Genomic DNA, 20,940 nt, shown 5'->3' with positions numbered 1-20,940 from the left:
GTGTGTGTGCGCGCGCGCCGCGCTCGCTCCCGCCCTTTGGCCTGAAGGGGGCAGCACCAGCAGCCCAGGCACGGGCCACTCGGATCGATTTAGTGTTAATAATAATTAATAATAATAAAGTTGGTATTCGTTAAGCACTTACTATGTGCAGAGCACTGTTCTAAGCGCTGGGGTAGATAATCAGGTTGTCCCACATGAGGCTCATAGTTAATCCCCACTTTACAGATGAGGTAACTGAGGCCCAGAGAAGTGACTTGCCCACAGTCACACAGCTGCCAAGTGGCAGAGCCGGGATTCGAACCCATGACCTCTGACTCCCAAGCCTGGGCTCTTTCCAATTATGGCATTTGTTAAGCGCTTACTATGTGCCAAGCACTGATTTGCGGGGAGGAGTGGGGATTGTGCGACTGGACCTTTCTCCACCAACTGCGGGAGAAGGTGGGGAGCTTCTCCCCCAGCGCAGACCCATTCATTCGTTCGGTCGTATTTATTGAGCGCTGACCGTGTGCACAGCACTGTACTGAGTGCTTGCCACAGGATCAGCTGGGCCTGAAAAGGGGCCAGGGAGTGGGTAGAATCGGGGCTGCACTAAACTGAAAGGTGGTCATGCCCCTGGGGCCCGAAAGGAAGCAGGTGGGTAGTCTATCGGTGCTATTTATTGAGTGCTTTTTGTGTGCAGACCACTGAATTAAGAGTTTGAGAGGGTACAATACAGGTGCTGGTAGTCACATCCCCAACCTACAAACTTAAAGTCTAGAAGGGGAGATAATACGAAGGAATGAGAAGTGGGAAAGCAGCCCCTGTCTCCTTTCTTTCGGTTGGGTTTGGGTTGATGGGATTCTGGGATAATACTGTTGGTATTTGTTAAGAGCTTACTATGTGCAGAGCACTGTTCTAAGCGCTGGGGAAGATACAGGGTAATCAGGTTGTCCCACATGAGGCTCTGGAGAGTGGGTTGCAGGCAGCGGGTCTCCAAGAGGAGAGGGGCTGGGCCGGTCTCGCCAGGGGGTCCCCCCGCCCCGGCCGCCACCCCGCCACAGGTCGGGATGCTTCGTTCCAGTTGGTGCAGGACGAGCTGGGCGAGGAGGGCCAGTGCAGCCCCAGCCCCGGGAGCCTGCGCTTTCGCCACAAGCAGCCGGTGGAGCTGAAGGGGCCGGATGGCATCCACGTGGTGCACGGCAGCACGGGCACCCTGTTGGCCGCCGACCTCAACAGTCTCCCCGAGGATGACCAGAAAGCCCTGGGCCGCTCGCTGGAGACGCTGAGCGCCGACGCGGGGGCCTACGGAGAGCGCGGCGCCCGCACCGAGTCAGCCAAGTCCACTCCGCTGCACAAGCTGCGGGAGGTCATCGCCGAGAGCCCGCTGGAGATCACGGAGCTATGACTACACGGGGCATCGCTGGGCCCTGCGGGAGGCGGGGTCGCCTCCACCGGGCGGCACGCCGGGTCCGAAGGCCCGGGGCCCGGGGCCCTCCCAGTCGGGGGCTTCGTGCGGAGGCCGAGGGGCCGGGCGCTGCCCTTCCGGGCCCCGGCACCAGCTGCGCCAGACTCCGCTTCACCGGACACTCATCCAGCACCCGACCCTGACATTCATGAGATTTGTTATTTTTTTAAGAAAAACAGGAGGAGAATTTTCAAGTCTAAGGCTGAGCCCGGGCCCCACCCCTGCCCCTGCTCCCCATCGATTCTCAGGGAGCCACTCGCTTGGACCGAGAAGGCCCAGGGACCGAGAGAGCCAGGCGGGGCAGCCCTGGCACCTGGTCCTCCGGCCTGGCTGTCCACCCCGGCCTCTGGGGGCTGGGGAGGCGGACTTCCTCACCCCCCCTACAGCTGCCTTTCCTTCCCCATTGCACACCCCGGCCGGCGGTTGTAGTTCCACCGCTTCGACGCACAGGAACGGCTCCCACCCGGGTGGCGCGGGCTCCCGCCGGACCAGACCGTCCCTCCATCGCACCGGCTTCCCCCTCGAGCACGACCACGACGGGCCGACGGACCCACGTTCCCAGGGTTTTGAACGTAGAGTGTTTGTGTGTGTCACTTTTTCCTTTTGAGTAGTCATTGTTGAGAGTTTTGGGAACGGTCTACTGGAGAGCTGAGGAACCGAAATACACTTTATGGACTTGGTTAACTGACCCGCGTGGCGTATGTGTGTGTATCAGCTGGTGCTGTGCCACTATGGGAGGGGTGGAGCATGGGGGAGGGGTGGAGCATGGGGGAGGGGAGGCCTGACCACAGATCTGACTCATTTGATGATGCTTTCTCATGGGACTCCTGGGGTGGGGGAGAGAAGAGAGTAAGAGGAAAACTCCCCCATCCATCCAACCCCAAGCAACTGCTCTGCAGCCCACGGCCTTCACCTCTCCCCTGGCCAGGGCAGGGTTGGCCACTGCTGCTCTTTCCAGTTTCTCCTGCATGGCCGTGCCCTCCCCACCCCCTTTTCCTAGGGGTGGAAGGAGAGGGCCGCTGGCTACCTTCGGCTCCTTCCGGGTGTCCGGTTTAGTCGGTGGAGCCTCGAGCACTCACCCCCGAGAAAAGAGCCCAGTTGCCCCCCGCACCCCAGAATGCCACAGAAATCCCAACAGCAACGGGCCTGGTTTCCGGAAGTTTTATTAATTACAGAAGCTTTAGTGCAAAAAACAACCAAAAAATAAGTCAATATTTAGTCGGTGTAAGAGCGGCTGCACATCTCCCTCCCTGCCAAACTGAGGTGTACCAGAAGCCACTGTCGGGCAAAGTGTTGGGGGGGGAGGGGGAGAGGGAGTGAGACCTCATCCTTGATCCTAGCCCTGGGGGGAAACCTACCAGATGGGCCTTCAGCAGCTCACATGCACCCAGTGCCACGGGGTGCCTCGGTCACAAGGAGCGGAGGCTCCCATCTGCCCCAGCGATTGAGCAACCATTAAAGTTGCGGGGGGAACCCGGCCACGAGTTGTGGCCGCCCCAGCCTGGTCAACTAAGCCCAGAGCTACCATGTGGCAGTGGCGGAAGGAGGCGGGATGAGGGGAACTGATTTCTGCAAGCCCATGCCGGGGGGGGGGGGTTGGGGGGAGATCACTGAGGTTGCCACACTCTCCCCGCACTGCTGGAACCCCCACCCCTGACTGCCCCTCTACCCCCGGCTCACCATTTTGCCCCCGCACCACCCCGGGGCCTGGGTAAAGCTCTAACTCAGTAGATGTAGAGATTGTCAGGGCCCCAGGGGTGGGCTTGGAACAACCCCTGCTGAAACGGTTATTCATTGGGGTTTCCCCCCACAGAGAGAGAGAGGGACACACACACACAAACGCTACTTCGGACTCTGGCTAGTGAAGGGCAGCTGTGCTGCTCTCTGCCTTCCACTAAAGCAGCGGGAGGAAAAGGGGAGGGGAGCGGAGAGGAGAGCAGGAAGGCCAACCGCAGACAGGGCGAGGCGGGACAAACGGTTTCCTCTGCTCCTGGGGGGACACAGTCCTCCCCTCTGTGCGTTTCCACTAAACTCAGCCCTTCCCCCCCACCGGCAGCCCCCGCCCACCCGGGGTCGGCAGTCCCGATGCACAATGCCTTAGAGCACAAGCCACTGGAGCACATTCCCAAGTAGTTCGGGCTCAGCATGGCAGACCAGACTTCCCAAGGCTGAGGGCGTCGCTACGATCAAAATCAAGATACAGCAGGGGGAAGATCTGTTTAAAAAGACAAAACTTAAGATTGAGAAGGGTGATCCAGCCCCAGTTCACAAAAGATGTTGCACTTTCTCCAAGGATTTGGGGAGGGAGGGGAGTGGACAGGGGAGAGGAGGAACCCACGTTTTCTTCTAGTTCCAAACGTGACGTTTGCAGTGTTCAACGGCCTAGGTTAAGAAAGAGAACGATTAAATGGTTTGGAGGGGAGGGGGAAGGAATGATACTGGAGACTCACCCACCTCCCCCCAACTAATCCCCATACCCACCCAGACCCTGTTACCGAGTGTCAGGAAGCCAGTGTGGGTCAGTTGTACAAACACTCCCACACTCCACCAGTGACTCAGGGAGCATGAGACTTGGCAAGAATCAGAATTAAGAGCCACTAGCTGAGAGAGAGTTTTTCTGCCAAGCGGGACGAGGCTGAAACCCCAAGAAGCAGTCCCCCGGTACTGAGACTGCAAAGGCCAGGCCCTGGGCCCAGGTAACACTGGGGCTGCCTGCTCTCGTCCAGTGCCGCCCACAGGTGCTATCTCCCACCTGTGGCTGCCGGCTTCTCAGCCAAGTCAGAGGCACAGAGATGCCCCAAGCCCCTGAAGGCCAGAGGGGCAATACAGAGAAGGGGTCGGGGTTCCATGGTTTGAGGGGAAGACTCTGTTCCCCACCCCAGGAAACAATCTCCATCACGTGTGTCTACAACAAGGAGTCAGGATCTCCTTGGCCATGCTGCGAGTACTTCACTTGGGACCGGCGAGGAATCTGGGGATTTGAGGAGGGATTGGGGAGGATGAAGGGGGGGGGTCCTGGAGCCTTCACATGGAACAACATCACTCCAAGATTATTTTTTTTTTTATGGCAGTTGTTAATTGCTTACCATGTGCCAGGCACTGAACTAAGCCCTGGATAGATAACAAATCAGATTGGACACACTCCCTTGTCCCACATAGGGCTCACAGTCCTAATTCCCATTTTACAGATGAGGTAACTGAGGCATAAATAAGTTAAGTGACTTGCCCACAGTCATACTGCAGACAAGTGGCAGAGCCAGAATTAGAAGCCAGGTCCTTCTGACTCCCAGTCCTGTGCTCTATCCACTTGGCCTCGCTGCTTCTCAAATCCTTCTCTACGGTCGAGCTCTGACTGACAACACAGCCCGGAGTAGGGAGGTGAGTTTGAGGTAAGCCACTGTTAGGCAAGAGAAGGTATGCCCAGTTCACAAGGCACCTGCCCGCCTCGGCCCTGGCACGAGCCGCAAGGCTGCCTGACCCTCTGCCTCCTCTGCACTCCGCCTGAGCCCTGTGGCTTAGCAGACGGTAGGGTCAAACAGCCCCCGGAACCTGCCTAGGCCCCAGTCGCCACCGAGGTGGGACCGGCCAATGGATCCCGGTGTGGGGGTGGCAGCCGAGGACTTGGCGTAAAGCCCCCGGTCTGTCCCAACGTGCCACTTTGTGAGCACTGGGCCTTTTACCAAGTTCTGAGGTAAAGATTCTAGAGTCGCAAGGAGCCAGGGCAGGCAAGTCCCAGCCCGCCTCTGGAGATGGTCACCACCAGCCTTGCACCTGGTCTGGTCTCACCCACTTCCTAAATGCACAGGGCTGCTAGAGCTGGCTCAGAAACCGGCTTGGAGGCCCCAGGACCTAAGGCTCACCCCTCCAAATCAAAACTAGAACGCAGTTTGTTCCGAAATCGCGACGCTCACGCAAGGCGGCGGGGGCCTCTTCGCCCCACTGTCTTGTGCAAGACGGAGAGATTGAGCAAGGGTCTCCCTGCCGGGGGAACAACAGGATGAAAGCAGAAGCAGAGGTTTTGGATGAGGAAGTACCATCACCTTCTCCAGTGAGAGATAAGTTCCAGCTGGTGCCCGGGAGCTGCAAACACAGCCTCGCAGTGGTTCTGGGGACCAGCCCGACCTCGCAGGTCCCCTGAGCAGTGGAAGAGGGCAGTTCTGGCTACTTACATTGCACTGGGCAGCCGTCTCCATGTTCTTGCACCAGTAGCTCGGGCCCCAGACACACTCCTCTGTTCCCAAGAGAGGTCGGTGAGCTGAGGGACACGCTCCAATTTTCTGGGTGGCGAGAGAGGGCAGTGGAGGCAGCAATTAGTCTGGGCCAGGCAGCAGCTCCCTTACCTCCCTCCTGGGACAAGCAAGGAGCTCTCCAGAGAAGGACAGTTTACTGGCGGCCCCCCGGAAACTTCAGCGGGGAGGAAAGCCCGGAAGGTGAGGTTGGGGCAGGTAGACGCTCACCGCTCACCCTTGTGATACTTCACACACCACTAGGGTTGGCCCAATATTGCCCAAGTATTTCAGAACACCTAGGCCAGGGTAGGTAGGGCCCAGCTCTAGCCACAGCCACCAGCATGCCCTGGGCCAGTGGCCACTTCCATGAGCCCAACCCCAACCCCGCAGCACTCACCAGACACACAAAGTTAGGGTCCATCATCTCCACCAGGATTTCGATCAGCACTGGTTCATACTCATCCACAAACTCATCGCACTGGAAACAGGACAAGGACACATTTAGGTCTGGGGAGGACAGGTCAGACACCAGCGCCCAGTCAAGCCTCTCTGGCATTACAGTGGGCAGGTGGCTCCGAGTCTTGTGTGTCGGGGTCGGGTTCTCCAGATCCTGCAGGCCCTCACTATCCCGCAGGTGCCCAGCACAGACTCAGGTAGTGTCGAGCCACTCTTGGCTTTGCCTGCACAGGGAACGGGGCCGGAGCACTCTCCTCCCCAGTACTTCAGAAAGCCGCTGGCACCACCATTCACGGGGAGGGAGGAAGGGCTGGCACAAGGGAACAGGCCCAACAGACATAATCTTTGCCCACATGGGGCTCACAATCTAAATAGGAAGGAGCAGAATTTAATCCACAGGCCCAGAGAAGTTAAGTGACCAGCAAGTGGAGGTGCTGGGATTAGAACCCAGGTCCAAGAACTCTTGAGGCCTGTGCCATGCTCCTCCCCCCAGTCACTGCTGCCCACTGAAGTCTAACCAGGAACCTGAGACTCGGGCGTCTGGCCCAGATCGTCCCTTTTCAGGGAGGGAGGTGGCTTCGGCTCCAAAGCCACTGAGGGAAAGCAGCTCCGGAGACCCAGGTGCCCCAGACTGAGAGAGGACTCAGTTTTCCTTACTTGGCACTGTGGCAATAGGAAGAAATGGGAGGGGTCACAGGGCAGGATGGGGTTGGAGAGGAGGAAAAGAAGATGGTATTGTGGGCAAGGAACGTGTCTACCGACTACGCTGCATCGTACACTCCCAAGCGATCTGTGCAGTGTTCTGCATCAGTAAGTGCTCAAAAAATACCAAAATCAAGTTTGGCTCCAGCATACCTGCTTCTGGTAAGGATCTGGCAGGAAGCTGCAGCCTTTCTCGAGCCCAGCTAGAATCTCCTGCTTCGTACTGTTCTGCTCCAGGTTGTGGTCCAAATAGCCAACCAGTTTTTTACAGACATCACAGAATCCACGGATCTTCGGCTTCTCAGCCTTGAGTTCAGCCAAGTGCACTATGGGAGACAGGTTAAATCCACACTGGAGACCTTCAGAATGCACAGGTCCCACACGTACCGGGAGTTGGCCGGACCCCCAGCCCGAAGTCTGAAGCCGCCCACGCCCCAGCCAGCCCCCAGGTCCAGGCGCCACCTCATCCCCACCTGTCTGGGCGGGCCTGCGGCCGGCACACAGGCCGAGCATGCTGCACACTAGCTGAGGGCTGGCCTCTTCCAGGAGCAGCTCCACGATGGACTTGCCGTAGGCCTCCACCAAGTCTTGGCACTCCTGCGTCATGGATTTCGGCAGAATGGAGCAGACTTTCTCCACCGCGTGGATCACGTTTTCCTGCAGCCACACACAGGGAGGGGACGGGGGGTTAGAGGCCGGTGTGGGACAGGAAGCGCCTTGTGTTCCCAGGGAGATGGAGTGGAGGGGGCGGGTGGAGGGTAGTGAGAGTCCTCCCTACCTCCGTCTTGTTGTCTTCCAGCAGCTTGGTGATCTCTTTGATCACATACTCGCACAACTCACAGGTAGGGCCGCTTTTCACCTGCGCCTCGTTGCTCTGTGGAGAAAGCAGAGAGTCACGGTTCCTTCCCGCCACAGAGTTCCTCTGTGGAAGTTGTCATTATGGTACTTGTTAAGCGCTTACTATGTGCCAAGCACTTTATTAAGCACTGAAGTAAACACGAGATAACCAAGTCGGACATAGTCCTTGCCCACATGGGGCCCAGAAGCTAAAATGGAGCAAGTAGGGTTTAATCCCTATTTTACAGATGAGGAAACTGAGTGAGGCCCAGAGAAGTTAAGCGACCAACAAGTGGAGGTGCTGGGATGAGAACCCAGATCCTTGAACTCCCAAGGCATATGCTCTTTCCACTAGACCACGCTGCATCCCTGAGTCTTTCAGTCCCCGGCCCCCTGGGTATTTCCTCCAATGCAGAGGCACTGTGGCCGTGGTGAGAGCCAGGAAGCAGGAACGCAGAGATTTTCAGTCTCACAGCAGGAGCTGCCGCAGAGTGGCCCCCCCAAGCCGGCACACAGACCACCCTGCTGCCTTACACAACAGGGAAAAATATCAAAAAACCAGCATCGCAAACTGACAGCAGTTACGGGGTCAGAGTTCGCCACAGCTTAGACGGAGGATTTAATAAAGGCCACCCAGTCTGCATGATCTGAGAGAAGATCGAATTTCTGTTCAGAGGAGCCACCGGAATGAGGACATTCAAACAGGAGGCAGAACCCAAGCTCCAGAGCTCAACGGATATAAAACAAGGATAAACCAGGCAGCCTCCCGGGCACCAAGAGGGCCACGCAGCTCCCTGGCAGCTCAGACCCTACTCCTCATTCTAGTCACAGCCAGAGTGACCCATTTTAACCGAGCCCCAGTTAAAGCCAAACCGTACCCTATTGGACTAGTTCCCCAGCTTGGGACCAAGCCTCCCAAGCTACTTGTGATTTTGGTCGAGGTAAACTCAAGTGCCATGCCCACTCCAGGCACTCTGTTCCCTGGGCTGACTAGTACAGTGCTCTGCACAGAGTAAGCACTCAATAAATACGACTTGAATTAGGCAGCAGGGATCGGTTGAGGAAATGGAGGTGAGAGCCCTCTGGGTACCTCAACTGGAATCAGCCAGGGTGTCAGAAGTACGGAGAGTTTCCCTCAGGGCCATCACTGTTCGGAAGGAAAAACCGCCTTCCTCTCCTCCTCTCTCCCTTCTCCCTATGCAAGTACAGGGAGCGGATATCTCAGCTTACCATGATGGGGGCCACCAGCTCCAGTGCAGGGATCTCGTCAGCTGCAGCCACTTTGGCTGGTGTCAGAGCTTGGAGGGGCATCTGATTCGAGGAGCTGCAAAATCCAGCCATTCCACAGATATCCTTGGGTTGCTAAGGAGAAACGCACCCTTCAGTCACCATCTGGACTCTGCCAGCCCATGAGCGGGCCCAGAGCCAGCCCCCATGACCGGGCCCACCTCCACCTCCCCCAAGGGAGAAATGGGAAAGGGAGTGGCTAGGAGTAGCCTATGGCCCTTGATGGTGTGATTTTCCCCAGGGTTTGGGCCCTCGATGGTGTGATTTTCCCCACATTCTACAACCACTTTACAACTGTGCAACTGCAATCACTCCAACATAGACCATCTCAAAACTAAATGCCCGACCCATCAAGGGGCAACCACACTAATCATCAAACAAACCGGCCATCAGCCCACCGAGGAGGTGCCCGCTCAGAGCATGGAAGGGGAGCATAGCAGTCCGAGCAGCTGCCTCCTCTGCCCCAGTATAGAGGAAGTACAGGAGGTTGACCCAAGTCTGGACTGGTCAGTGACCAAGAGGGAGAGTGGTGGGATGTGGTTTTTGGAGAGAGACAGGTCTTGGGTTTCAGTGTTTAGTTTTAGGCAATCACCCTACTTCCTGTTACACTGAACTACCCCTCGAGTTCCCTCAGGTTGCAAGAGGTTTCATCCACAGTCCAAATGTTGTCAAACTTGGGCTTTCATGAAGGGAGATCTTCCCCCCTCCTGTAACACACCCACACATATACACAGACCCACACACAAATCACTGCAAGAGGGAATTCTCTCTCTTCTCTGCCTACCCCTCCTCCCAAGAGACCCAGTTTTCCCCTCTCATGCCCCTTCAAGCACCTCCAAAAATTCCAACAGCTCAGGAGGGACCCCTCTAGAAAGTACCCTCCTGTCTGAATCGCTTTGCTAGCTAAGTAGTTCATTGTTAGGGAACAGCTGAACTTAGCAGGATATCCAATGGCTCAGTCTGACGGAAGTGTTCTCAGGGAGGGACCTCTCAAGGGAACTCCCCCGGGCAGGTATTTGGAGCCTGTATGGAGAAGGAGAAGTTCTCCCCCAACCACAGCCTGATTCCCCCAAGCCAGGACAACCACTTCAGCTCCAAAGTTCCCGTAAAACCTTCTCCTAATGCCACTCTGCGGGAGTCCAGGAGAACCAGTCTGAGTTTGGCTGGCAACTCAGTCAGCTGGAGGGAGTTCTCAGGACACTTCAGGGCAGCTGGCTAGCAAACTAGCACCTAAAGAAATGAGTTATGCCCCCACCACCAGCTCATCTTGGATAAATTCCCCCACAGACCATACCCAAAAGCCGAAGGAAACATGAGAAATAAGAGGAGTCCGGGATGGTTAGAGAGGGACCGTGTTCCCAAAATGTACCAGAGACAAACTTTAAAGACTACTTAGTAACTAGCCGACCGCCTTTGCCCAAAGCCTAGTTTACACAGCTCCTGCAGGAATGAGAGGATTAGGGGAGAATCAGGAGGGACAGCAAGCTTCTCAGTTGACAGCAGCAAGGGAGATTCAGAAGGTTTGTGCCCCACTTCCCATGGTGAATCCTACAACGCACAGACGGGGATTTATCCTGAAAGACAGGCTGTCACTCAAAGTTGCCATCACAGGTCAAGAGGCCAGTCAACTAATGGCATTTAATAATCAGTGGCCCACTGCTTATTCTAGTAATGACAGCATCTGGGGGTGGAGAGGGGAGAGGCAGGGGGTGTCCAAGATTTTCTAAATGGCAACTGTCAGAAGAAGCACGCAGACATCTTTGGAAGTCAACCCGAGGGGTATCCTGAGGGGACATGGAGAGATGGGACAAAGCAAGTCACTGGGTCTAACACATCTCCATTACCCTTTAGAGTTTCCCAGCACCCACAGGAGGCAGAAACCATATCTGAGAGAGGGTTCCTAGCTCCTGGCTCCAACGGGGTGGGGGAGTCTTTCTTCCTTCGTTAGGATAGGCTTGTTCATGCAGCGAAGCATTTCAAGCAACACAGCAGCACTAGAGACATGCAACATTCTCACTTTCACCGTGACAGACACAGGGTCTCCATTTTACATTTTTAAGGAACAGCAGCGGCATCCAGTGGGTCCATCTATCCCTGGGGGTTTTAGGTGAGCACTGCCCTTTCAGGACAGGGGCTGGGTTGGCTTCATTTTTCCAACCCCTGAGCTCGGATCTCCCATGGAGGATGACTTGGAGCCACCTCCAGCAGAAGCTCCTTGCCTCTCCACCAGTCCCAAAGCGGGACTTCTTTCCCTTTCGGTCCCTCCTTGTATCTGTCAGAAGCAGACGCACCATATAGATTAGATTAGCAGAGGACAGACTACAGCTCTTGACAAAAAGGGGGTTGTGGGTAGAGGGGGGAGCCAACTAGAAACAGAAGCAGTGCACCATCACAGGCAAATTTCTCATCACATACCTGATCCTGCTGTTGAGAACAAAAACAGGGAATCGGAGATGAAATAAGAGAAAGCAAAGGACATAGCAGTTAAGAATCAGAAAAATAATCAAGCAGTTAACCACGTATATGGATGTCACATAGAAGTTGACAAAAAAAAAATCCCACCACACTCCTCCCACTGGTTCCCACTTTGGACTGCCATGAGAACAAGGGTGTCTGAAGCAACGACATATTCTAAGAACCCACAGGGTGCAATGTACTGTACTAAGCACAAGACACAGAATTCAAGATAAAAAATTACTTTTTCTGCTCACAAGGAGCTTACATTCTAACTGGGGGGGTGGGGAGGTCGGGGAGGGAAAGATATGTTGAAATTTCATTGCTAGCCTCAACACTAAAAGCTACATTACAACTGTGGCACTCCCACCCCTATGACAATTCCTACCCACATCTTAATAATTAATAATAATTGTGGTATTTGTTAAGCACTTTTTATGTGCCAGGCACTGTACTAAGTGCTGGGGTAGATAAAGTAAATCAGGATGGACACAGTCCATGTCCCACATGGGGCTCACAGTCTTAACCCCCATTTTACAGATGAGGGAACTGAGGCACAGAGAATTGAAGTGATTTGCACCAGGTCACACAGCAGACAAGTGGTGGTGCTGGGATTAGAATTTAGGACCTTCTGCCTCCCAAGGTTGTGCTCTATCCATTAAGCCATGCTGCTTCTCTCTTCAAATCCAATTGTAAATTGTAGTGCATGGTGCTCACTTCAACAGCAACTGCTCCTGCTGAGTGCCAGGCAGGCTGGCTCCTCTAGACTGTAAACTCGCTGTGGGTAGGGAACGTGTCTCTCAGCTCCGCTATATTGTACGCTGCCAAGTTTTCAGTACAATGCTCTGCACACACAGTAAGCGCTCAATAAATATAATTGATTGACTGACTGGCAGAGGAAGGAAAGAGGAAGAGGGGAAGGCGGAACTTTAAGTAGCATCTATTTGGTCTATTTGTGTTGTACTTTAAGACAACTTTATCCTTAGTCCTGATAATCTGTCTCCAGTCCCTTCTTCCCACTTATACTTTAAGAACTTGAGCCCCACGAGCGGCAGGGACCAAGTTTAATTGCTCCCTGCGTATTCTCTCCCAGAACTTAGTACAGCACTCTGCACATGGTAGGCATCAATAAATCCTATTACTACCAGTATCAGGAAGTTGAGTGGATAAATTCACTGCCAAGTGGTGGGATTCTGCCAACAACATAGGCTCTTTGGGCTCTCCTCCAAACCCCCTAAGATGCCTGGCCCTCCACCAGTCACGGTGTATTAACAGCAGAGAAGAACGAGAGGGCAGCCGGACGAAAGACGCGGTCCCACTTCCACATGCGCAGAGCTGGACTCCCACCTTCATGAAGGGGAGATGAAAAGTGTGTGGGAGTCACACTGGTGTTAAGCCTCATATTACTGGACAGAGAGAGTGGATCTCAAACCACGAGACTGGAGACCCTGAAGGGCAACTATCACCAGGCTCCTCTGAAACAGGATTTGGGAGACACCCATTGTTGTGACCCACTAGTAACAGTAATTAATAATTATGGTGTTATTCTTTAAATGCTTACCGTGTGTCAAGTACTGTTCTAAGTGCTGGAGTGGACACAAGATAATCAGGCTGGACAGTCTCTGTCTCACATAGGGCTCACTGTCAAATTGGAGTATGATATAATTCCCAGATGAGAAAACTGAGGCACAATAGAAGTTAGGTGATTGGCCCCAGGTCACACAGCAGACCAGTGACATAGCTAGGATTAGAACCCAGATCCTCTGAATCCCAGGCCTGGGCTACTAGGTAACGCTTGCTTTCACTACTGACCCCGCTAAGGTTCTTAACATGAATTGCACTGCTGGATCGGGGAGTCTGAGAGCGCTGGAATGAGTCCTGGGGTCAGCTCAGACTACAAAGCCAGCAATTCAAGGCTAGGTCACTCCCACCACCCTCCCACACCCCCAAGCCAATATACAAGCAAGCCACCTTCGCCAACTTCTGAATGGGAGTCCAGTCACATGCAGGAGTCCCAGAGCTGCAATTCAGCTGTCACATCACCTAGGCCCTTGCACACCACCCTTTTCTTTCCAGAGGCTGGTCAAATCCTGCCCTATAGACCCCAGGGCTTCATCAACACCTCGAAAAGCTGGGAGAAAGCAAATTTAGGCGGGAAAGCTCTTGGCAAGAATTGGTTAATGAACTCAAGCCCATCGCACGGTTCTCTGCAAAGTAGCTTTCAATGTCTCGGAGAATCGGAGACGTTACGATTCATTCCCAACACCCAAGACAGACAACCTCTGGGAAGAAGACCGAACCTCAGGGAGTAAAGAGCGATTCTGAAAGGGTTTTCCTCTGCCACTTACCATGTGCAACACCATCTGGACAACCAAGTCAGAGTACTGATTGATGTAGTTCTTGCACTGTGGAGAGAGAAGCCGACAGTCATTAGTGAGTCTGGCAAGAGGGGACCATGGCCCTGTTCAGGTGGGAAATCTCAATTTCTTAGTCTACAGTCTATAGACCCCTCTAGACTGCAATCTTGTTGTGGACAGGGGATGTGTCTGTTGAATTGGTATATTCTCCCAAGCACTTAGTACAATGCTCTGCAGACAGTAAGCGCTCAATAAATACGACTGACCGACTTGTTGCAGTAACTGGGAAGTGGGATTGTCGCAGACTTGCAAATGCCCATTTGCACAAAGACTCTCAATCTCCTTTCACCCACAGAGAGCATTATTGGCCTGGCTGGTGACCTAGTATGTGGGTATGTGGGCCAATCCCCAGATTTTAACTAAGCTGGTCCCTCGATAGCCACTGATGCAGCTCCGCAGGCCAGCAGCGTCCCTGGGACTTTGGGAAGACTTCTCTCCCAGTCACACTTGTTAGACTCACAAGTGCCCACTCCACAGGAGAGATGGGGAGATCAACCCCACACCTTCTTGAGCTAATATACCTCCATGCCTACTCAACCCAGATCTGACAAGACCCGAGTTTCCAAATCAAGGCTGAAAAGATCCCCAGAGGGAGGCTTCCTGGCATATCAACGCTTGGAAGCCTGTCCACTCTCAGTCTTTATCTCTCCTAAAATCTCTGCCCCTCCCCTTCCACCCTTGCACTCAAAATGGCACCGACACGGCTGGCCCCTTCCCCTGAATTGCTTCCTCTTTTTCAAAAGCTCCCTGCTGACTCCACTCTCTCTACCCCGATCCCTTGAATTGGAAATGGGGAGGTGACAGAAAAGGGCAGGCAAAAAGACAAGGGAGTGTTCTAACTTCAAAGCTATTACTTGGTGTGTAAAATGGGATCGAGGTCATCATCTTATACTATACAAGTCAGTTTTACCTGGGGAGGAGGTTAAGGAAAGATATATATATAGATATATGCATATCTATATATCTGTGTGTGTATGTATGCAGGGGGGAGGTGGAAAGGGGAAGGAAGGCAGATGGGGGAAATTAGCATTATTTTCTGCCTCTCTGCTCCCTTCAAAGATCCCGGGCCTATGCTAACAAAGTGTTCCCTCAGACTGCCGGCTAAGGGCAGGATTACCAATTACCATGTCAGCTATGGCGGGCCCGAGGTGGTCACACTGCTCCTTGGCATGGGCAACCAGAGATTCAACGAAGGAGGAGTTCGTTTTCATGGCATCCTGGACGTCAGCCACCAGCTGGATACAGTCTTTGCACACGTCCCCACCAGCCTGCAGAAAGGAAGGGGGACAGAGTATCAGAGACAGACCCGAAAGAGCACAACCCTTTCGATAGGTATGGGGCACTGCCTCCCCAAGTGCCTAGCCAGTCCCGCTGCGATGACCGGTGGGTTTAGAGCCGATGGGCCTCAAGTCAGAAGCAGGACTGCACCACGAGACCAAGGGAAGAAAACAGAAGATTGGTTCCAAACGGGTATCTACTGTACCCTGCAGCACCACCCCAGGTTGCGAGCTTTACTATTTTTAGAACAGACGCTGAACACTCTTGTTATGTTAAATTATGTCATAAGCTACGATAATAATAATAATAATGATGACAGTGGTATTTGTTAAATGCTTACCATGTCTCAAGTGCTGAGCTAGATACAGGATAATCAGGCTAGACAGTCCCTGCCCTACCTGGGGCTCAGAGTCTAAGGGAAAGGGGGAACGGGTACTGAATCTCCATTTTACAGATTTGGAAATTGAGGCCTAGAGAAGTTAAGTGACTTACCCAGTCACACAACAGGCAAGGAGCAGAGTCAGGATTAGAACCCAGGTTCACTGACTCTCCGGCCCATGGTCTGTCCACTAGGAGACCCTGCTTCCTAAGCACGTGTTTATTGATCAATTGTATTCATTGAGAGCTTACTATGTGCTTGCAGAGCACTGTACTAGGCACTTGGGAGAGGACAATTTAAGGGAGTTAGTAAACACACTCCATAAACTGACCCTGCAGGCTGCCCATCGCCTCGAACCCTGCCCAAGCTAAGCACCCCAGGAGTGTGGAGCCCACACCTACCCACTCCTTACTTGGAAGCAACCGACTTTCCAGGTGAACAGAAAGGAGACACATGTGCAAAGCACTGTGGGGGCACGATTGCCCCTTGAGGCTGCCGGAAGGTGTAGGAGTAGGCAGGGACTTGCATGCCCAAGAGCTGCTTGCCAGCTGCACAGGAGCAGCCTGCCACCCGCTTCCGGGTCTGGGCCGAGACGACTCCCAGCTCGAACCCCGTGTGCCTTTCCGTCAGTCGGGCCCAGGCAGAGTTCCCCGACAAAGACCAGTTCCCCCAGCTTCTCTGCCTTCTTACCTTGGCCGCCTCCTGAGGCTGCTCAGACTTGTCTTGAGGGTAGAGGAGGAGGGGCACGTTGGCCATGAACGGAGCCACCACCTCGGGCAGATTCGCTTCAGAAATCTGGTTCGAGTCCAGCTGCTTCTGCTGCTCCTGGGTGGCCAGCTGTTTCTGGAGGGACTGGCACAGGCTGAGAGCGGAGCACACCTCTCCAGGTCGACTCTGGCGGGGGGTGGGAAAAAAGTACTGAATTCATTCATTCATTCATTCATTCAACAGTATTTATTGAGCGCTTACTCTGTGCAGAGCACTATACTAAGCACTGGGAATGTACAAATCGGTAACAGAGAGAGTCCCTGCCCTTTGACGGGCTTACAGTCTAATCGGGGGAAACGGACAGACAAGAACAATGGCAATAAATAGAGTCGAGGGGAAGAACATCTCATTAAAACAACAGCAAATAAATAGAATCAGGGTGATGTACATCTCATTAAACAAAATAAATAGGGTGATGAAGATAGATACAGTTGAGGGGACAAGTACAGTGCTGAGGGGATGGGATGGAAAAGGGGGAGGAGCAGAGGGAAAGGGGGGAGAAGAGGGTTTAGCTGCGGAGAGGAGAGAAGGGGGGGCAGAGGAAGCAGAGGGAAAAGGGGAGTTTAGTCTGGGAAGGCCTCCTGGAGGAGGTGAGCTTTAAATTAAGATGGCTTTAGTTAGTTAGTTAGTTAGTTAGTTAGTTAGTTAGTTAATTAATTAAGGTGGCTACCCTGGTTCCTCTTCAAGGAATCATCTCTTCACGGAAGGAGGCGTGTAAAAACCACTAGTGGTCGCGAGCCACTATAACCGCTGGTTAAGGAGTGTCACCCCAGGTTTTGTAAGTGGCTTCCTGCACTCACCACTGTGGGATGACTGGCAGCCGACAAAGCGTAGATTGCACCTTGCCATAGTCCCTAACCCCATTCCCCGCTCTCGGAAGCCAGTCTGATTTCAATCCAAATCCTGGCCCGAGCCACCCCTGAAGCAGTGTCGCTTAGTGGCTAGAACACGGGCCTAAGAGTCAGAAGGACCCCGGATCTAATCCCCGCTCTGCCAGGTGTCTGCTGTGTGATCTTGGGCAAGTCAGTTTACTTCTCTGTGTCTCATTTACCTCATCTGTAAAATAGGGATTAAGACTGAGCCCCACGTGAGGCACGGACTGTGTCCAACCTGATTATCTTGCATTTCCCCCAACACTTACTTAGTACAGTGCCTGGCGCAGAGTACTTAAATACCAGAATAAAAGGTGGTGGGGAACGCTTCATCCAGTCTGGAAAGACTCCCAAGAGGCTAAAGGTCTCTGGGCATGTCTGGCCACTCCAGGACAGTTTAGCCTGAGGAATCCAGTGCAAGTTGTGACACCCTGGCCCAGCAGGTAATAATAATTATGGTATTTGTTGAGCACTTACTACGTGCCACACACTGTAGTAAGCGGCAGGTAGACACAAGCAAATCGGGTTGAACACAGTCACGGATTGTCCCACGTGGGGTTCAGTCTCAATCTCCATTTTACAGATGAGGTAACTGAGGCCCAGAGAAGTTAAATGAGTTGTCCAAGGTCACACAACAGACAAGTGGCAGAGCAGGGATTAGAACCCATGACCTTCTGACTCCCAGGCCCATGCTCTATCCACTATATGCCATGGTAGCACGGTCTAATAGAGTACAGGTGAACTGGGCTCCAGGCCATGACTCTACCAGCTGCGTGCTGCCTGACTTCAAGTCAGTCCCTTAAATACTTTTTGCTTCAGTTTCCTCATCTGTAAAATGGGAACAGCCATTTCAACTGCACAAAGACACTGAAAAGGCCAAGAAAGATCACTTCAGAAAAAGCAAAAACAAAAACAAAAATCAAAGCTCTCTACAAAGTCAAAGTATCATATCATTATGAAAACTCAAGGAGGGCCCAAATCTCCTGGGACCTCTCTGGGACCTCCACACCTGACTACCCATCTTGCCCTCAAACATCTGTTCCTCCACATCTCTGTCACTCACCCTCCACCCGTAGTTTTGCTTTTACTCAGCAAATGGCTCTCTGCTAATACCGAGGGTTAAGTGTCATGAGAACAACTCTCCAGCCGTGTAAATAATCTGTGGTGACAGCCGCTGAGGCAAAGGGAAACACAATCTTTAGCAAGAACCTTCACTTGAGAAGGCAGGTGGTAATGAAGGCTTGTTTTAATCCACATTTTCTTTAGTTCCGATCATTTTATCCCCGGGAGCTTTACTCATAAACCTGCCCATAGGAATCTTACTTCTGGAACCAAATATGTCAAATAGGAAGTGCTTTCTGCTGCACTAGAAGTCGTGTGAGACCACGCTAGAACTAGCCTAGCCTGAACTGCTACTGCTAGAATACATACAAATACAATGAGAAGCAGTGTGGCCCCATGGAAAGGGCATGGGCCTGGGAGTTGAAGGACCTGGGTTCTAATCCCGGCTCTGCCGACTGCTTGCTGTATGACCTTGGGCAAGACACTTAACTTGTACCTGCCCCAGTGCTTAGAATAGTGTTTGATACATAGTAAGCACTTAACGCATACCATTAAAAAAAATTCACGTGTGTCGACTTCAGCATATTTTTGGTCAGAGTCCAGACTCTGGTCTAATCACTGCCTTCCATCAGTCCAAGAGCAGTTTGACGAGGGTACCCAAGGGGGTCAGCCATTCACATTCCTCACCCAGGTTCTCAGTTTCCCCACAAACTCACCACTTCTCCTTTGATCATATCCAGGATGACCGGTAGGTAGGAGTCCACCATCTCCTTGCACTCAGATGATCTGGGGTCTGGAAGCCACCCACAGGTCTTCTCCAGGTAATCACGGATATCATTCTAGGACAGCAGAGTTCACATAGGATGAGTTTCGTCAGGGCAATCGAAGCTGGGCAATATTCCAAATCAAGCTTGTAACAGGCTACAAGGGGAGTGTGGAAGTGGGAGAGGGGAAGAATGGTGGGGGGCATAGGGGATACGTCTTTGCCAATCCCTGTGACCTGGAAAGGGAGGATATGCTAATATGGGCCTGGCAAGTCTTGCATCCATGAAGATTTAAGTGTCAATCTGGGAGGATGTCAATCTAGGAGGTGGCAGTATTAGGGGCTTCAGACAAGCCTCAAGGCCTATTTACTGGTCCCAGTTAGGTTACTGAAAGAAAGGAGACATAAGCTAAAGCAGTAAAGGTGTTGCATAAATTACGACTTTCCCTAAAATCACTTCACTGATGAAAGAAGAGGCTATCCTCAATCACATCCCTCAGGCAGGCAGGCTCTCTCTCTCATACACACATACACACACCCCCACTTACCTCTGTTTTGCCATTTTTTAGGAGGTCTCCAACCACTGTAATAACTTCTTTACACAAGTCACATGGGAGGGATTTCTGAAAGATAAAGACAACAGGACGTCAGTGTAGGGTTAATCTCTCCCAAGTCCTACTTTATACATTTAGCGGCCTCCATGTAGGCTCAACCCCAGGTCTCTTGCAGGTCTCCCCCAATTAATTCCCCTCAACAATCCAAACCTTAGGAAGCCATCCTTCAACTCAAACCCTGTCTTCCCCCTGACTTTCCCATCGCTACAGACAGCATCCTACCTGTCTCACAAGCCTGTAACCTTGGCATTATCCTTGACTCTTCTCTGTCATTCAACCCACATATTCAATCTATCACCAAATCCTGTTGGTCCCACCATCACAACATCACTAAAATCCACCCTTTCCTCTCCATCCAAACTACCTCGTTAATACAATCATTCATCCTATCCCGCCTGGATTACTGCACCAGCCTCCTCTCTTTCCCCACTCCAGTCCATACTTCACTTTGCTGCCTGAATCATTTTTCTACAAAAACGTTCAGGACGTGTCACCACCCTCAAAAAATGGTGGCCTATCCACCTCCGTATCAAACAAAAACTCCTCACAATTGGCTTTAAAGCACTCCATCGCCTTGCCCACTCCTACCTCACCTCGCTTCTCTCCTACAACCCAAACCACACACTTTAGCTCCTCTAGTGCTAACATTCTCAATGTGCCTCTATCTCACCGCTGACCTCTAGACCACATCCTGCCTCTGGCCTGGAATGCTTTCCCTCCTCAAATCCAACAGACAATTACTCTCCCCCCATTCAAAGCCTTATTGAAGGCACACCTCCTCCAAGAGGCCTTCCCAGACTAAGCTCCATTTTTCTTCTCCCATTCCCTTCTGCGTCACCCTGATTTGCTCCCTTTGCTCTGTACCACCCCCCACACCCTGAAAGCACTTATGTACTTATCTGTACTTATCTTTATAATTTTATTTGTATTGATGCCCATCTCCCCACTTCTGGACTGTAAGCTCATTGTGGGCAGGGAATGTCACTTTTTACTGTTGTATTGTTCTTTCCCAAGTACTTAGGACAGTGCTGTGCACAAAGTGTTCAATAAATGATTGAATGAATGAACTAAAATGCTACAAAAGGGTTTAAAATGGTTTATTCATCTGTACACTCTATTTATTTTGATAACTCAACTTGTAAATATCTATGTCCATCTCCCCCAACAGTGTAGAATTCTTTATTCTGTATTTCCAAAGTGCCTAGTCCAATGCATTGTACCAAGTAGGTGCTCAGCATGGCCTAGTGGATAAAGCATGGGCCTGGGAGCCTGAAAGACATGGGTTCTAATCCCAGTTCTGCCATTTGTCGGCTGTGTGACCTTGGGCAAGTCACTTCTCTGTGCCTCAGTTACTTCATCTGTAAAATGGGGATTAATG

The 20,940-nt window shown here is 52.5% G+C and overlaps 2 protein-coding genes across 6 annotated transcripts in view; one reads left to right on the top strand and one right to left on the bottom strand.

The window, feature by feature from the left end:
• CDH23 (cadherin related 23) overlaps positions 1-2,132 on the top strand; it is a 382,425-nt gene extending 380,293 nt beyond the window's left edge. For both annotated transcript variants that reach the window (XM_039911511.1, XM_039911510.1), the window contains one exon: positions 1,061-2,132. In XM_039911511.1, coding sequence (XP_039767445.1) covers positions 1,061-1,384 — 324 coding nt within the window. In that variant the 3' untranslated portion in view covers positions 1,385-2,132. The remainder of the gene's footprint in view (positions 1-1,060) is intronic.
• Positions 2,133-2,589: 457 nt separating this feature from the next.
• Positions 2,590-20,940, bottom strand: part of LOC100077317 (prosaposin) — a 41,931-nt gene continuing 23,580 nt past the window's right edge. For 2 of the 4 annotated variants that reach the window (XM_007664618.3, XM_029059738.1), the window contains 13 exons: positions 19,497-19,571; positions 18,902-19,024; positions 16,174-16,377; positions 14,951-15,094; positions 13,758-13,814; positions 11,371-11,379; positions 8,899-9,030; positions 7,610-7,705; positions 7,305-7,488; positions 6,985-7,157; positions 6,071-6,151; positions 5,614-5,721; positions 2,590-3,826 (listed from right to left, as the gene is read on the bottom strand). In XM_007664618.3, the coding sequence (XP_007662808.1) occupies positions 3,791-3,826; positions 5,614-5,721; positions 6,071-6,151; positions 6,985-7,157; positions 7,305-7,488; positions 7,610-7,705; positions 8,899-9,030; positions 11,371-11,379; positions 13,758-13,814; positions 14,951-15,094; positions 16,174-16,377; positions 18,902-19,024; positions 19,497-19,571 (1,422 nt within the window). In that variant the 3' untranslated portion in view covers positions 2,590-3,790. The remainder of the gene's footprint in view (positions 3,827-5,613; positions 5,722-6,070; positions 6,152-6,984; positions 7,158-7,304; positions 7,489-7,609; positions 7,706-8,898; positions 9,031-11,370; positions 11,380-13,757; positions 13,815-14,950; positions 15,095-16,173; positions 16,378-18,901; positions 19,025-19,496; positions 19,572-20,940) is intronic. The other 2 variants (XM_029059739.1, XM_029059740.1) reach the window with 2 other exon arrangements.

Source organism: Ornithorhynchus anatinus, chromosome 3 (assembly GCF_004115215.2).
Source record: "Ornithorhynchus anatinus isolate Pmale09 chromosome 3, mOrnAna1.pri.v4, whole genome shotgun sequence".
NCBI classification, from domain to species: domain Eukaryota; kingdom Metazoa; phylum Chordata; class Mammalia; order Monotremata; family Ornithorhynchidae; genus Ornithorhynchus; species Ornithorhynchus anatinus.
This window is presented reverse-complemented; position numbering and strand designations above follow the sequence as displayed.